Source organism: Narcine bancroftii, chromosome 6 (assembly GCF_036971445.1).
Source record: "Narcine bancroftii isolate sNarBan1 chromosome 6, sNarBan1.hap1, whole genome shotgun sequence".
Lineage (NCBI taxonomy): Eukaryota > Metazoa > Chordata > Chondrichthyes > Torpediniformes > Narcinidae > Narcine > Narcine bancroftii.
In genome coordinates, this window is record NC_091474.1 from 66,243,295 (window position 1) to 66,261,869 (window position 18,575).

Below are 18,575 nucleotides of genomic sequence, written 5' to 3' on the forward strand. Positions count from 1 at the left end.
TAGTGGGTACTGTAATATTTCATGCTGTAAATATTGTGTGCAGTTTTGATCACTCACCCAAGATTTAAAAAGGGCAGAGAAGATTTACAAGGATGTTGCAGGGACTTGAGGAGCTGAGTTACAGGGAAAGGTTAAACAGGTTAGGACTTTATTCCCTGGTGTATTTGGGAAGAGAAGAGATTTGATTGAGGTATTCAAAATTATAGATAGAGTAAATGCATGCAGGCTTTTTCCAGTGAGGTTAGGTGATGGGTTAAGGCTGAAAGGTGAGATGTTTCCGAGGAACACTGGGGAAGTTTTCCACTCAGAGGGTGGTGAGAGCATGGAATAAGCTGCCGGCAAAGATAGTGGATACAGATTCAGATTTGATTTTGAAGAGATGATTAGATGGTGTGGATGATTGGGAGGGGTGTCTGGGTAAATGTTGATGGAACTAAGTTCAACAAATAGTTTGGCACCAATTAGATGGGCTGAAGAGCCTGTTTCTGTGCTGTAGTGTTGTATGAAAAAAATTATTTGATGCTTCTTCCTCTTGATTTAATTTTCAAGGAACCAAAGAAATTTCTTCAGGTGTTGATGCAGATGGCAACATCTTCTTGAGCTTTGAATGTTCAGATCTGACGGATGCCTCCCAATTCACCTGGGGCAAGGCCTATGAAGAAATCACTGACTTCTCACGAGTCCACATTGAAACCGAGAATACCACGTACGTTCCTTCACTTTCTGCCACTTCAGGCTCCGTTGGGTTCTGACGTTTCGAGCCCTTGCAGTTTGTCTCTGAATCGAGCTTTTTTTTTAATGGGTGGAAATTGGACTGGTATCCCAATACTCATTGAACAAAGGGACAATAAAAAGAAACCAATTACTTCATTTGTGAAGTGCCTTTCGGATTTTTCCATACAGCTCTGTGGCCAAGGTCGGACTTATGAAGTGCAGCGATTTGCAATGTAGCTGTCAGTTGGCACACAGCATTGCCCTGGCAGAATTTTCAACCCATTCCCATCAACAGTCAGGTCTTCTCAATGGTCTATGGAAAACCCCAGGATCAAAACTGATAAGACAAGGGCAGGGAATTGGTGTATCTGTCTCAGCACCACACTCCCTCCCCAAATCCTACCTAAAACTTCAATAAAATGGGAAAAGATTCCAGGGTGGAAAACTAACAAAATGCAAGAAAATGTAAAAGAAAATATTTGGAAATATTTTTGTTAAGAATGTCACCGGCAAGAGGTACATTGAGCATTGTGTCGCCTGGCGATTGGTCACTGCCACTTTCCCTCGGCATTCCTTTCCCCTCTGGCCAATGCATGCAATTGTAAAGTAGGCAATTGGAATGATCCTGGATTCTGTGGCTCGGAGCTTCCTGGGAAGATTTGGGAGATGTGGACAAGGCTTCAATTGAACTGACAATCAGCTTCCATCAATTCCATTGGTTACCCACAGTAGTTAAAGTGTTCTCGATTTTGACACCCGGTGTGACTGTAGAGCAGGGCTGCTTTAACATTGTTTACTGCAGTGCCCCAGGGTGTCCTTCTTTTAGGGAACATGACTCTTCTCCCTTTTGCTGACTCCATCAATAGTGTTTTGGGACAAGATTTTGCGCCCTTGCATTGAGCCTTCCAGGACTCGCAGGAAAATAATGTCGTGGAATCACAGACACTTGGTTTTCGAGGCCACTGCCATTGATGTGATTTTCCCACTGTACCCAGAGGGGAAGGACCTTGAATTTACTGTAAATTACTAGGGGAACCTGCTGTGCACAAACTGGTTGAACCATTTGCTGCATTTCAAGACTGCCTAGATCACCAGGACATTTGTGCACCCTCTCCAAGAATGTCACAGGAAATGTTCATCTAGATTCCCCCCCAGTTACGTTGTCCTCTGGTACTGGCTTTTTGTTACCTCAAGGTCATCCAGTGGATGCTGGAGATGACACGGAGATAACATAAGATAACCAATGATGCAAGCTTGGACAAAGGTTTCCATTTTTGTCGGAGGAGGGAGAGGCAGAGGTTTAGGGAGGGGAAGCTAGAGCAAGAGGAGTGGATGTTAGGGGGTCTCCCACTGATGATCAGTGGGGGGAGGTGCATGGATATCTATTTGCTGATGATGGGATTAGGTGCCTGGCTATTTTACTTCAACCCACAGAATGCCTTGTCCCTGCACATACAATGAATCTGTTGCAGTGGACAGCTGTCTTTGGGTGTATTTAAGATGGAGGTCAATGTTCTTGATCAGAAAGGGAATCAGGGGTTACAGGCAGAAGGCAGAAGAATGGGGGTTGAAAAGGATAGTAAATCAGTCATGATGGTGGGGAAGACTCGATGGGCTAAATGGCCTATTTCTGCTCCAATGTGTACTGGTCTTATTGGGCAGTTAGGAAACAGCAGGTGACCAAAGATCTTCAGGTGATCATGCTTCAAATTCACTGCCTCATTCTGTAACATTCATCATTAGTGCATGGACCATGACCCAGGTGTCTAGTTCACCAGCTCTCTGTGATCTCTTTCTTCATTTTGTGGACATCATAGTTCAGCATCTGTTGGAGATGGTGTCCTTCACATTTATCTACATCCTAGAGGCCCCAATGTGTTTTTTTGAGATCCAGTGACTCTGGCAAGATCAGCATTTGTTGCCCATCCCTAATTCCCCTTGAGAAGATTGGGATGAGCTGCTTCATTGAACTGCTGCAGTCATTCTGCTGAGGGTATGGATTTGGACCATGAATGATCAGGCTGTATGAGATGAGAAACATGTATGTGGTGGTGTCCCACCTGTTGCTTCCCTTGCCCTTTTTGGCAGGAGAGATTGGGGCTTTGGTTGGGGTGCTATTGGAACCAAAGTTGGAGATGCTGTGGGTAGTGCGGAAGGGAGTCCTGGGTTACAACAGGATAGAGAAAGGATACAAGAGTTGGGTGGAGAAGTGGCAGATCCAGTTCAGTCCAGATGAGTGTGAAGTGATGCACTTTGGAAGGATGAACGTGAAAGTGGAGTAGGTGACTAACGGCAGGATTCTTACTGTTGCAGCTCCATAAAACTCTGGCCAGTCCACTTGGAGTATTGTGAACAGTTCTGGTTGCCTAATTCCTGGAAGGATGTAGATGCTTTGGAGAGGGCTGAGAGGAGATTTACCAGGGTGTTGCCTGGATTGGACAACATGACTTATGAGGCAAGATTGACAGAGTTAGGGCTTTTCTCTTTGGAGCGACAAAGGACGAGAGGTAACTTAATAGAGGTAGCTGTGTAAGGTTATAAGGGGCTTAGATAGGGTGGACAGTCAGCAACTTTTTCCTGGGGTGACCATTGCAAATACCAGCGGACATCAGTTTAAAGTGAGTGAAGGAAATGTCAGAGGTATGTTTTTTACGCGGAGAATGGTGGGTGCCTGGAATGTATTGCCAGGGGTGGTGGTGGAGCCTGGTAAAACATGGACATTCTTTTTTTTTAAACTTTTTTTATTTGTTCAAAAAACAAATAATACATGACATACATAGCAATTAAACACGAACATGAACATTTTTTTATATATATAAAAAAAGAGAAAAAAAAGGAAAGTTCCCCCCCCTTCAGCCAACTCTCCTAAGGAGAGCCATAAAAAAAAGAAAGAATATTAAAAAAAAGTTAAATATACATATTAAAATCTAATCAATATAAATTGAAATGTAAATATTCTGAGTATAACAGCCACTTATTAATAAAAAAATTATAATTATCATGTGAAACATACATAATTTTTTTCCATTATTAAACTAATTTCATCTCATTATGCCATCTATTAATATCAATCATATTTGTATCTTTCCATGTACTAGCAATACATTTTTTCACTACGGATAAAGCTAAATATACAAAAGCAAGCTGAAACTTATCTAATCCCAAGCCTTTCATAGGTTGCAAACTACCCAATAAAAGTACTGTTGGATCTAAAACTATTTTAATCTTATACAGATATTCTAAAAATGATTGAATTTTCTTCCAAAAAGATTGTATATGTATACATGACCAAACAGCATGAAAAAAAGTTCCAACCGTATCACCACATTAAAATGCAAATCTGATTCATTAAAACCATATTTTAAAAAAAATTATCAGGTGTAAAATATAATTGATGTAAAAATTGTAATTAATCATTGCATAATGTGCATTTATCAATCTAGTTACACTATCATAACAAATATTTAACCAATCCTCTTCAGAAAAAGTAAAACCAATATCAGCTTCCCATTTAATTTTAGATCTATCCCAACCCTTTTTATCCATACCATCCTGTAATATTTGATACATAAATGAAATATAACCCTTCTCTAGTACCTTCATAAGAGAAGTCTCAAATTTAGTCATTTTAGGTAAAATCACGTCTCTACCACACATACATTTTACCAAAGATCGAATTTGATAATAAAGAAATAAAGAATTCTTATCAATACCAAAATCTTCCCTCATCTGATTAAAAGATAAAAACTTACCCTCTTTGAAACAATCTCCCAAATTTTTCACACCTTTAAATCTCCAATGCAATAAACTTTGATTATGTATTGAAAAAGAAATAAGTTAATTATTATACAATGGTGTCAAAGCCAATAATTTACCCCTAGAACCTATCATTTTATTTTTCTTTATCCATAACTTCATTAAATGTTTTAGTATAGGCACATTATATTGTTGTAACAAATTCATATTCCACCTAAACAAAAACTGATGTATTTCAAATTCAGAAATACTTGCCATCTCAATTTTAGCCCAACTAGGAGGCCGTACCAAATCCATCAATGAACTAATAAATTTAAGTTGGGCTGCCTTATAATAATTTTTAAAATGTGGTAAACGTAATCCCCCCAACTCATATTTCCAAGTTAATTTATTCAAAGCTGCTCTTGAAAATTTACCCTTCCATAAAAACTCCCTAACCATTTTATTTAAATCTCAAAAAAAAATTTTTATCAAGTAAATACGGAATAGATTGAAACAAATATTGTATATGCGGAAAGATATTCATCTTAATTGTATTTATCCTTCCCATTAAATTAATAGGTAAATCTTTCCATTTAATCAAATCAGTTTTAAATTTTTTCATTAATGGAGGATAATTTAATTTATATAAAGATTGATAATTAACATTCAAAATTATACCCAGATATTTAATTCAATCAGTCCACTTCAAATTAACAATATTCTTATAAACTGAATAATCTCCTTCACTTACCGCAAAGATTTCACTTTTTTCCCAATTAACTTTATATCCAGAAAGATATTGTATTGAACATTCCTTCAAATGCAAAAGTGACTGAGCTGGATTTGTTAAATACACCAATACATCATCAGCAAATAAATTAATTTTATACTCCTCATCTAAAACTTTCATACCTTGTATCTGTGCTAAAGGTTCAATCACTAACGCAAACAAAGCTGATGATAAGGACAACCTTGACGAGTTGATCAAGTTAACTTAAAAGATTCTGAAATCAAACCATTCATCAATGCTCTAGCTACCGGTTTACTATATAGAGCCCTAATCCAACCAATAAAAGAAGGACCAAACTTAAATTTCTCCAAAACTTTAAACAAAAAATTCCATTCAACTCTATCAAATGCTTTTTCTGCATCAAAGGATATCACCATCAGATGATCTAAAGATTGTTGAAATCTATTAATCAAACTAATCACTCGCAAAATATTATCTGAAGCATATCTATTCTTTATAAAACCTGTTTGATCAATATGAATCAACTTTGGTAAAAATTTAGCCAATCTATTCACTAATAATTTAGTTATTATTTTATAATCTACATTTAACAACGAAGTTGGTCTATATGAAGATACCTTCAAAGGATTTCTATCTTTTTTAGGAATTACTGTAACTAAAGCACTAGAACAAGACTCGGGTAAATCATAATATTCTCCAACTTGACGTAATACATCCCCAAACACTGTAGATAAATCATCATAAATTTTTTTATAAAATTCAACTGAAAATCCATCACCAGGCGATTTACCATTTGGCATTTCCAGCATAAACATGGACATTCAAAAGACTCTTAATTATGGGTATAAGAAAAATAGAGGGCTGTGAGATAGGGGAAAAATTAGATTGTTCTGACATAGGTTTACATAGGTTGGCACAATATAATGGGCTAAGGCTTGTATTGTCCTATAATGTTCTGTGGAACAGGTTCAATGTGTAATTGCAGTGCATGGTGTGTATGTAGTCACTGTGTGATGGTGGCGAAGGCAATGTATGTTTCAGGTGGTGGGTTTGTCCGGAATGGTGTAGGGCAGCCATTCTCAACCACTTGTTTGGCTATAGCCCCCCACTAGGACTCTACTCAAAGCTTATGGACCCTCTTCCCTGTGAAGCAGTCAAGTTTTGGTTTCCTCTGTACTATTAACTACATTAAAAAAACCCAGAAAAAATATTTATCTTGCGTGAAGTGAAACGAAAACGAGGCTTTTCCTTAAATGTGCTGGTGTCGATCTTTTGAGGGAGTTGGAGGGTCTCCCGTCATACTCTGCCCTAGTGCTTTGTAGTAGATTGCGTAAGTCTTTGAGGCGTCAGGAGGTGAGTCACTTGGAGCTCGATACCCAGCTTCTGACTTGTTCTACAGCCAGTAAGATTTCTGGTCAATGGTGAAACCCAAGTTTTAAATTTAAATTAAATTTAGGTATACAGCACAGTAACAGGCCTTTTCGGCCCATGAACCCATGCCCCCAGTTTACATCCAATTGACCTACAACCCCTGGTATGTTTTTTCAAAGGGTGGGAGGAAATTTGAGCCCCGGGGGAAAATCCACGCAGACACGGGGAGAACGTGCAAACTTCTTACGGACAGCGCAGGATTCAAACCCCGGTCCCAGTCGTTGGCGCTAACTGCTATGCAGCCCCCACTGATAGTTAAGGAATTGATGATTGTTCAGTTCACATGCATGAACTGAAGGATGGGAGTACAATTCATAAAGGGGTGTATGAACATAAGGATCAGCAAAGTGCAATTCGTTGAAAGTAGCATGGAGCAGGGAAATCAGGATGATCCTTTGTACACAATCAGAGGCTAGCATCCCAGTAATATTTCAGGAAAGAGAGTGATAAAGAGATTTACCAATATAATTCCCAATAAGAGGGATGCGATTGTAAGGAGGTCTCAGAGAGTTAATGGGTCAAAACAAAGACAAATTGTTTACCCTGGTAACAGCGTCAACACCTCGGTAACAGAATGAGGGTGAAAAGAAATCAGAAGTTACACAAGGAAAAGTTTTTTTTTACACCCATGAATATTTAGAACCAATCACTTTCTGCCAAGGTTGATAGAGGAGGCAGGTTCAAAAGGGAAATGCATACATGGCTGAATGGAAGCAATGTACAGGTCATTAGGGTGAAGTCAAGGAGATGGGACAAGGTGAATCACTCAAACATTGAGCCAGCATGGGCTTGATGGACCAAATAGCCTCCTTTTGTGGTAACTGTTTTGTGGAGCAGGATAATGATGTGGCTTGTGGAAAATAACTGAAATATGACTTAGCTGCAGGAGTGAGAGATACACCGTGACAGGTCGGGCAACCTGCCATGATGTTGGGGCAGTTTGCTTAGTTAGCTGCTCAGTTGATCAATGTCAGATCTGAATAAAACTATCTAGAACATGCTGGAGAAATGATCTGCTTACAGCAGCTGTCATCAGAGAAGGCATTGTGATTAAGATTGATGTCATAACTGTCATATTCAAATTCTTTTTGTTTTCAGCTCCAAGTTGATCTTCAAGCGTCCTGACATATCAGACTTGGGAACATATTCTGTGGCTGTCTCAGACACTGATGGCATCTCTTCCAGCTTTGTCCTTGAGAAGGATGGTGTGTATTCCTCTGTCTGTGTGTGGGCTCTAGGTTCATACTGACGAATCTGTGCATCAACTGGTAGCAACATACTGAGATCCACCAGGGTTCTCCCTGGCTCCCTCAATGAGCCAGTTGAGGTGACCTCAGCCAGAATTATTTCAATGTAGCAATTCTGAGTGAAATTTGCTTTAACAAGGCTCCAGAAGAAGGCTTTGCAGTGGATAGTTGACCTGTTTCCAACTCCAACCTTCCACCAAGGCCTGAAACCTCAGTTGACGACCTGAAACTTCCTTCCATTAAGCTTCCATGTTCTTCATAGCTGAAGATTTTTCAAGTGTTTTTAATTATTGGCTCTCTGGTATTGATGAAGAGGCAGCACCAGGACCCCATCAAAATGTTCACGTCCCCAGTGCTCCATTACAATCTCTTCCCACTGAGGTTGACGTCAGTGGGAAGAGGTTAGGGTAGTTGACAGGGAATGAGCTCTAGTTTCTGACATGGGAGTTTTTAAGAGGTCAGTTCAAATTCATTATGATCTGACTGTACATGAACAGACGGAACAACATTTCTCTGGACCGCAGTGCACGCTCACATATACACAATACACTGCACGTAATAATCACACACATACCTAAATATATAATTTAAAATAAATGGATTTAAATATTTTGCGATGATTCACTCAGTTACAGGACACAGTTCATCAATCAAACAGCCTGTGGGAAGAAGCTATTTCTCAGCCTGGCAGTCCTGATTTTGATGCTCCTGTGTCTCCGTTATGATGGTAGACAACGATCCTGTGTGCTTTTGATAGAAAGTACATTCCCTTCTGTTGCTGGGTGCTTGTGAGACTTGGATAACAGTGTGAGACTTGGATAACAGTGTGATCAGCTGTTTTTGCAACTGAGTTGACAGGGGAATTCTGGAAGGGAGGCCTGTAGTCCAGTTAATGATGCTTCCTGCCAGCTTGGACTATTTTCCCAGCCAATATTTGATGCACAGATGTGTCAATGGAAAATTTAAGCTCGAGTCTTGTTACTACATCTCAGGAAATGTCATCAGAAAATACAAACCAGATGTCTTCTGTTTTTCAGAATTGGAACGCTTGTTGGCATTGAGCCATGAGATCAGGCATCCAAGTGAGTATAGCTGAATCGTCATGGGCCAACTAATGGCAGGTCATAATACCAAGCCATTTTCATCATTCTCTCTTGAATTATTTTCAGTTTTTGTTGGGATTAATGTCATAAATTCAATTGTTTCCAAGCCGTCCATTGGAACTTGACGATGAACTCGTCAGGATGTAACTGCACTGAAGTGAATTAGAGATGTTTATGGGTCAAAAGAGGAACATTTTACCCAGCTTTAACATTTTAAATCGGGGCTATGGTTGTTGGCTTAGAGTGATCATTATTTAAGTCCATTAGCAATGGGCTCGAGTAGTCGATTCAGCCCCTTGCTTTTTCTGCCAATCAACATGTTCCTCTCTCCAAAACATCAGATTTGCCTTATTATCAAAAATTTATCTCAGCTTTGAAATATCCAGGGTTGAAGCCACCATGACTTTCTAGGACAAGGTGTTCTCTCTGAGAGAAGGAATCCCTTCTCATCTTGGTCTGAATTGTTTATCCTGAGACCATGGTCTTAGGTTCTCCCAGGAGGGGGAAACATTCCCCCAGAATGTTCCCTGTCATGAATTTTCCCTTTCATTCATACAATATGCAATGATTGCACACTTGACCCATGCAATGACTTCACCCTCACCTACCCCAATATAAACCCTGGTTTTCCCACCTTACCTCAGATTCACCTGAGGACTATTGTGTCTACCAGCCATTGATTGTAAGCTAGTAAAAGCATGTTTGTACTCCTCACAAGTCTCTGAGTGCAATCAGTCGTGTTACAACTCATTCACTCTTTCTGCATTGCACAACACTTCCATACCAGGATCACTCTAGTAAACTTTCTCTGAATGAATCCAATGAGAATACATCTTTCCTGAAACCAGGGCACCTAAACCCCACATAGTCCTTGAAATGCAGCCTTGTTGATAGTTTGTGTAGTTGTCCTTTATAGAATGCTGCAGAACAGCAACAGGCCTTTTGGCCCATCTACTCTGTGCCAAACTATTATTCTGACCAGCCACATTAACCTGCACCCAGACCATAGTCCAAACAAGCTGGCGACTTGTTTCACACTCTCACCACTCTCCGCGTGAAGAAGTCCCCACTAATTTTCATTTTAAACATCTTGCCTTTCACCCTTAAACCTCCAGTTCTTGTCTCCATGGAAAAAGCCTGCTTTTGTTCAAAGCTTGAAATAAAAGCAAGCATTCTAACAGCCATTCAACGTCAATGTGCGAGCTTTATGTGTTTCATGCAAAAGGATATTTGCACTCTATTGTGCCAGGCATTTTTACTCTCTTCATTTAATTTTTAATTTAGAGATACAGTACAGTAACAGGCACTTCTGGCCCACGAGTCTGCACTGCACAAATACACTCATGTGACCAATTAATCTACTAACCCCATACATCTTTTTCAATCTTTTTATTAACATTTTATTGTCACAGTGTAAGGAAAATAGAAATAACACAATGAAACTGCTCTGTCCAAGTCTACATAGTGTATCATATAAATTCCAAAGGGTGAAAGTGTGACATATTAGAAATAATTCTCCTCACAAAGAAAACAGAGATAAAGAAATAATTATATTATATTTAAAAAAACCCCAACTAATCTACTTTTTTAAAAAAAACATATAATTTAAAAAAAAAACAACTCAGAGGCCTATCCCAACAGGATCTGTCAAATAGTTTAAAACATCGCTCCGATCCATACCTACCGATAACAAAAACGGCTGGAAAGGAAGAGTTAATTCATGGAATAGCACCAGTTATATCCCATGGAGATCATCAATAAATGGTTTCCATGCTTCTTCAAATTTTAGTCGTTGCATCTGAAGTACAACTTCTGATCTCTTTCAAGATTTAAGAAAGACATAACGTGAGAAAGCCATTGAAATAACCTAGGAGAATCAGAGTCTTTCCATTGAAGTAAAACAGCTCTTCGAGCTCATTGTGTAGAAAAAACTACAACTGGATCTGCAGAAGTGGGTAAACAACCTGCATCTGTAACTCCAAAAAGACCAGTTAATCCTGTACGTTTTAGGAAGGCGCGTGAAAACCAGAGCACCCGGAGGAAACCCATGCAGACGTGGGGAGAACATTCAAACTCCTTACAGACAGTGGCGGATTCAAACTTGCAGGGTTTGCTTTTGTGAAGGAATTCCCAGCAACTACATGTGCCATTTCTCGAGCATTTGCACTGATCTTCTATTAATTATGGATCCTTCGAACCATTTTAATACTTCAAAAAAATAAATTCATCATTGATGGTTTTTCTTCCTGTCTGTAATTTATTTAAATAACTTTTCTTTCTGTTTCAATTTTTAGCAATCCCCTTGAAGCACGAATTATCGTATGAAGTCTTCGATAAAGGCCAAGTTCGCTTCTGGCTTCAAGCTGAGCGTGTATCACCTGATGCTCAATGCAAGTTTTTTGTCAATGACTTGGAGCTGAAAGACAGTCAGGTAACAATTGTTCTCAAAGCACATTTCCTGCAGGTGAGGTCCAAATGCCAAATCCTTTTACTGGTACATTTGGTCCAGATAAATTGGTAAAGTCATAAATTTAATTTAATTTAAATGAAAAGCTGCTTGAACGATATGGAGTGTTGGGCAGCGACAGACAAAATTATAAAGTCTGTCTGAGGGTTGCATTGAAATAAAAATGTAGCCTTTCAAATCCTTCCACAATTGGCGTGGTTCATGCTAGATTTAAAACCTGGTGATACACAAATATGTTTTAAAAAATATTTTATTTAAAATATTTAAATCACGTAACATAACATTAATTACAGTGTCCTGATATAAATATAATGTGATTAATTATGTATAAAAAAACTTCCCCAAACACCCCACTAATACCCTCCCTCCTCCCTTACCCACCTACAAAAGAAAGAAAAGATTATTAACAAATGCAGTCATATTCAAAAGATAACATATAATTTGAGAGATAAATATTTTTCTTTATTAAAGTTTAGAGCCCATATTTGAAAATTATTGGTGTTAAAATTTGATCTCTCGGTCCACTTCGGTGGGTACCACCGCCTCCACAGCTAAAAAGTTTGAATATGACTACACAAATATGTTTGAAATGAAATTCAGGGGAAAAGTGTCTTTGTAGAATAAGCATGGTTTGTGGCCAAATCTATGATTCCGTCCATGGTGAAACTTCTGCCTTAATGTCTTTCCTGCAGACTTCCTTTAGATTCCATTTGTTGCCTCCCTATTTAGATGAATTACCATTCACTATAGAAACATAGAAGATAGGAGCAGGAGTAGGTCATTCGACCCTTCGAGCCTGCTCCGCCATTCAACGAGATCATGGCTGATCTTAAAGTTCAGTACCCCGTCCCCGCCTTCTCTCCGTAACCTTTAATACCCTTATACTGAAGAAATATATCTAATTCCCTCTTAAATATATTTAATGAACCTGCCTCTACTGCCCTCTGTGGCAATGAATTCCACAGATTCACCACCCTCTGGGTAACTATGTTAAAGTTAATTTGGGAACTGCTATATAAAAATAAAAAAATTGCCTCTCGAGTTTATAAGGCAATTTTCCATTTTTTACATTCTGCTTAATTTGGGATGCATTTGTTCAAGTGGAGTTGATCAAGGAAATCTGTAGGTTCCAGAGTCAAGTGCAACACACAAAAGCACTGGAGAAACTCAGCAGGTCACGCAGCATCCATAGGGAATGGAGAGTATCTGGCATCTCTGGAACTGACTAGTACTCCTGTGCTGGATCTTTGTTGCTGTTTGATAGCCGCTGAATTCACTCAATCGAAGAACCTTACTTGTCTCTCTCTGGGCTGAGATCAGGAACATACATGGGGGAGTAAAATTGCCCTGGGGAGTCTGGGATGGTTTCAAGAAAGTAGTCAAAGGGGAAGTCTTCTTTCTTTTTTCTTTGGCTTGGCTTCGCGGACAAAGATTTATGGAGGGAGTAAATGTCCACGTCAGCTGCAGGCTCGTTTGTGGCTGACAAGTCCGATGCGGGACAGGCAGGGGTTGAGGTTGGGTGTTGGGTTTTTCCTCCTTTGTCTTTTGTCAGTGAGGTGGGCTCTGCGGTCTTCTTCAAAGGAGGTTGCTGGCCACCGAACTGTGAGGCGCCAAGATGTACGGTTTGAGGCGAGATCAGCCCACTGGCGGTGGTCAATGTGGCAGGCACCAAGAGATTTCTTTAGGCAGTCCTTGTACCTCTTCTTTGGTGCACCTCTGTCACGGTGGCCAGTGGAGAGCTCGCCATATAACACGATCTTGGGAAGGTGATGGTCCTCCATTCTAGAAACGTGACCCACCCAGCGCAGCTGGATCTTCAGCAGCGTGGACTCGATGTATTTCTCTATTAAAGGAACAATGACAGAAAGCCAAGGCTGGGCCAACCTTCAGGCATGTGTCACAAACATCTAAGAGGGCAGCATAAGGCAGGAATATGGGACATAAAGGGAGGGGAGGTGTTGCTGACCACTGGGGAAGATGATCAAATGGACATTGACTGACCACTGATTTTGTGTCCCCCTGCCCAAGATTTAGTTCTCTGATGGCCATGTGGAATTATCATCACCTGATTCTTATCTTTCCTTTCTTCTCCACCCGCCCACCCCCCATTCCATACTTCCCACCTTTGGAGATGCACAGAACATTGCATCTATGGGCAGTTCCATCCTGACAGAGGGCCAAGCCCAAAATGTTGGTTACTTCCTATGGATGGTGCATGAGCTGCTTGGTTGTCTATTGCATTAACTCCATCCTCCTCTCTGTGAGACCTGGTTGAGATCTACAGAGGCAATGCTTCCATATGTCCATGCATGCCGTGGCCTGCTACTAGATGCTCCTGCAGCAATAACCAAGGTGAATGTCACCAATGGTTCCTTGAGGGATCAACCATTGCAACAACCTAGCGGTAGGGAGTCGCCACTCAGCTGGCTGAGTCTGAATCTGCACCTCAAATTCATCTCCCTAATTCCCTTGTTATCTTTACTAAAGGGAAATTCTATTTGACTGCTTCTCAAAAATAAAATTTACTTGGTTGCAGGATACTGTTCATCAATCTCACAGCCTGCTATTTCCCAGCCTGGCAGTCCTGATTTTGATGCTCCCTCCTTCTTGGGGGTGGTGGGTCAAAGATCCTGTGTGCTGGATGGAAAGGACCTTCAATAATTCTTTGAGGACTATTTAAGCAACGATCCAGGAGAATGTCATCAAAGGAGGAAAGGGAGACCCCAGCAATCTTCTCAGCCATTTTAATGATCCTCTGTATTGACTTCCAATCTGATGCTTTGCAGCTACCCTCCCACACAATAATGCATCCAGACAGAACATTCTCATATGTGCTCCTGTAAAATGTTGTCAGGATGGGGTGGGGTGGGGGAAGGGGTGGGCAGTAGCCTGGCCTTCCTCAACCTCCCTTAGGAAGGGTAAGTGCTCCTGATGAATGAGGTGTTCACCCCATGAAAATGTTCATCATGTTAAAATATGACACTTTATTTCCCTCAAGGAACACAAGATTAAATTTGATAAATCCACTGGTATCATTGAGATGGTCTTGGAGCAGTTCACGAGTAAGAGTGAAGGTACCTACACCATCCAGATTGAGGACGGGAAGGCCAAGAATCAGTCTTCACTGGTTTTAATTGGAGATGGTAAGCTTAGAAATTGGGTCGACTTCTTTTCGACTTAGTTTCACGAGTTGGATGGCCTTCTTTAACAAGAATTGTTTGATTTTTGTAGCATTTAGGGTTGCTCTGGCTGAAGCAGAATTCCAGAGGAAGGAATTCCTGAGAAAACAAGGTAAGAGATAAACTAACCCATAAATTGTCGCTGTTGCAATTTCCTTCTGAGGGGGTCCTCTCTTACTTCAATCATTAAAAAAATAACCAGTGTAATATGTCTTGCTTCTCTGTCTTTGCATTTAAACGCTGGGGTTGAATGCAGTATGTGCTGGTGGAACTCAGGAGGTGTGTTATGGATGGCGCGTTACCCACTGAGTTCCTCCAACACGTTTGGGACACGCATCTGTCCTTGTATTCTTGTGTGTCTCGTCAGAGGAGTAGGTGAGTTATTTTTGCGGGCGACCGTTATCCTAATTAAAATGTTTCTGTGTGTTATCCAGGTCCTCACTTTGCAGACTATCTCCACTGGCATGTGACAGATGAATGCAATGTCGAGTTGAGATGCAAGGTAAAAAGAAATGGTACCGACTGTCGGATAATGCATGCCCTCGTGAACAATTCAGTCACGGATGCCAGAACTCCACAATGTTATGCAAACGTCCATTGTTGTTCTTCCACCTCAGAACTGATGTAATGCTATAGCTTTGAAAGTTGTGCCCACTTGGGTGGGACACAGCTTGTAGTAATAGTGTAGTGGTTAGCGCAATGCTATTACTGTGCTAGTGAAACGGGTTCATAGACACGCTGACTGTAAGAAGTGTGTACATTCTCCTGATGACTTGTGTGGGTTTCCCCTGGGTGTTCTAGTTTCCTCCCATATTCCAAAGATGTATGTATAAGTGTATTTGGGCAGCATGGGCTCGTAGGCCAGAAGGGCCTGTTACCATGTTGTGTCTGTAAATTAAATTAAATTGATATGAAGAAAGATCTCCTCTGACTTTGAACTGCGTCAGTAAAAGGCAAAAGCTTTGCATTTGTTCTGGGACCTGGTCGGGGGCACATCAGTCACTGAAGTGGTCATGGGGAAGACAGGTCCTCCAAGCCAGCTCAGGAGTGGGAATGATGTCAGGCAACTGGAGTATTACAGGCTCTATTTCTTTAATCCAGTGATGTTGGGTCCTGGCCTTTTCCAGACCATAGAAAATGCCAGAAAATAGAAATTGACCCCTGAGGGAACCCCCTATGTAAACATAAGCCTGACGCCTAGTCTTGCCAGCTTATCAAAGGTAGAACAAAATAGGAAATAATACAACCATTAGTGCTTCCAAACAAGGTTTTTATTGTTTCATTTAGTTTTAGACATACAGCGGAGTAACAGGCCATTTTGGCCCACGTGTCCGTGCCACCCAATTACACCCTCGGTATGTTTTGTACAGCAGGAGGAAACCAGAGCTCCCAGGGAAAACCCACACAGACATGGGAGAACGTATAAACTCCTTACAGACAGCGAGGGATTTGAACCCCGGTCCCGATAATGATTTACACTTATTAGCACTTGCATCGTCTTCTGTGCCTCTTCATCTCTTGGATGTCATCCTGAAGGGCTAAAATGCAGCTGAGTATATAAAAAAAAAAGAACAGGACTGTGTCACCAAAAAACTCAGCTCCAGTGTAAACAGATTTTGGTGCATTAGCGCTACTAACACCGCCCCCCTGGTGACGGATCCACAAACTCATGGCAGCAGATTCAAAGCATACTGGACCACGGGAGTTGCCAGACTACAGAGGACTGGATTAGAGAGGTTGAACCTGTACAAGGAAACCATTCAACCCACCAGGTCTGCATTAGCTCTGTGAGGGCAACCAGCAGAGCCCACACTCCTGGACTGATCTTGCCTTTCTTTACAAGTATTTTTCCTGTTCCCCTTTGACGGCCATGCATGAGTTTGGCTTCACTTCTCACTCACCTGTTACTCCCCCGAGGTGGATACAAATCCTAACTGCTGTGTAAACATTACGTTTTCTCGTGTCATTTTTAAGTTTCCTTCCAATCATTTCATTTCCCGCATGCTGCTACTTGAACACTCATCCATTCAGAAAGTTTCACTCTGACTGAACCCGTCATGGAGACAGTGCAAAAGGAGGTTCACCAGAATAATGCCTGGATTGAAGATATTAAACTACAAGTAGGAGTTCGGCAAACATGTTCTTTTCTCTGGAGCACCAGAGGTTGAGGGATGACCTGATAGGAATTTCTAAAATTATGAGAGGCATGCGTAGAGTCTTTTCCCCAGGATGGACATGGCAAATTCTGGAAGCCATAGCTTGAAGGTGAGAGATGGAAAAATTAAAGGAGATTTGTGATCAAGTTTTTCACAGAGAGTGCTGGGTGCCTGGCATGGGAAAATAGCAGCATTTAAGAGGCATTTAGACAGACAGGAAACGGAATGAGTAAAAACACAAAATGCTGGTGAAACGGTATGTAGCAATGGTAAAAATACATCACCGACGTATCGGGCCTTACATTAATGTATGAAAGAGTACCTTGATGAAGGGCTCAAGCCCGAAACGTTGGTTCTGTATCTTTTCCGTTGCTACATAAAGGACGTTATTTAACCAGCTGAGTTTTTCCAGCATTTTGTGCTTTTACTTCAACCACAGTGTCTGCAGATTTTCGTGATTTACTCCAGGAAATGGAAGAATATGGGCCAGGTCAGACAGGGGTGCAGCTTCAATTGACATTATGGACAATGTAGACATGGACCAAAGGACCTGCTTTCGTGAGGCACTGTTCAATGTTAAACTGTTCGAAGATTTCCAGTAAGGAAATTGTTCAAGAAACAAGGTGCTGGAGGAACAGTGAGTGGAAGGGCTTGTCAACACCATGGGTCAAACTCTAAATCAGGACTAAGAGTGGAAAAATGGTTCCAGGTATAAGACTAAAATTTATTTTATTGCTAAGTTTGCAGAATACACAAAATCGTTTTCTTTTGCTTACACTGTAAGACCCACAAAGAGGCACCATCAAGCCCCCTATCAAGATTAGAAAGAGAAGCAAATGGGGGTCCCTTCAGAGACCTTGGGTGTCCATGGCTCCCACCGTCTCCTCTCATGTCACCGCCTCCAGTGTCCCATAACCTCCATAGCTTCACGGCCTCCTGTCCATTCCAGCTGTGAATCCAAGGTGCAGGAGCCCTAGCCACCCTCCTCAACCCCTGGGGGAGATGGGTGGGGGTGGTGAAGGGGAGACGGGTGGGGGTGGTGAAGGGGAGACGGGTGGGGGTGGTGAAGGGGAGACGGGTGGGGGTGGTGAAGGGGAGACGGGTGGGGGTGGTGAAGGGGAGACGGGTGGGGGTGGTGAAGGGGAGACGGGTGGGGGTGGTGAAGGGGAGACGGGTGGGGGTGGTGAAGGGGAGACGGGTGGGGGTGGTGAAGGGGAGACGGGTGGGGGTGGTGAAGGGGAGACGGGTGGGGGTGGTGAAGGGGAGACGGGTGGGGGTGGTGAAGGAGTGATAGGCAAGGATGAAGGGGAAGACAGATGGGGTGGGGTGATGGGTAGGGGGGTGAAGAGGAGACAGTTGGGTGTAGGGGAGAAGTGTGGGAGTGAAGAGAAATGGGTGGGACTGAGGGGAGGGTGACACCTCTGCAGCAACGTGAATGCATTCTATCTGCACTGTTGTCCAGTCATTTCTCAAACATTCAGCATTTGCTGTCTTTGAGCCATTTGTACCATCAGCTGTTTGCTGAGTCATCAACAGGCAGGAACAGTACATACTCCCTTCCAACCTTGCCCAATAAAGATGGTAAACTAACGAATGCAGTATCTGATGGGTTGGCAGGTTACGGTGGTGAGGAGTGTAAAGACTACAAATAGAACTCCATTCAGTTTTCAGTTCAGGGGGGATCTTTGTGATTTTTATAAATGATCTGGATGACGAGGCAGAAAGATGGGTCAGTAAGTGTGTGGATGACATGAAGGTTGAAGGAATTGTAGGTGGAGCTGAAGCTTGT

The 18,575-nt window shown here is 41.5% G+C and overlaps 1 protein-coding gene across 8 annotated transcripts in view; it reads left to right on the plus strand.

The window, feature by feature from the left end:
• myom2b (myomesin 2b) overlaps window positions 1-18,575 on the plus strand; it is a 163,846-nt gene that overhangs the window by 126,231 nt on the left and 19,040 nt on the right. For all 8 annotated transcript variants that reach the window (XM_069885214.1, XM_069885211.1, XM_069885212.1 and 5 more), the window contains 7 exons: window positions 550-706; window positions 7,733-7,839; window positions 8,919-8,963; window positions 11,279-11,415; window positions 14,450-14,594; window positions 14,683-14,742; window positions 15,065-15,132. In XM_069885214.1, the coding sequence (XP_069741315.1) occupies window positions 550-706; window positions 7,733-7,839; window positions 8,919-8,963; window positions 11,279-11,415; window positions 14,450-14,594; window positions 14,683-14,742; window positions 15,065-15,132 (719 nt within the window). The remainder of the gene's footprint in view (window positions 1-549; window positions 707-7,732; window positions 7,840-8,918; window positions 8,964-11,278; window positions 11,416-14,449; window positions 14,595-14,682; window positions 14,743-15,064; window positions 15,133-18,575) is intronic.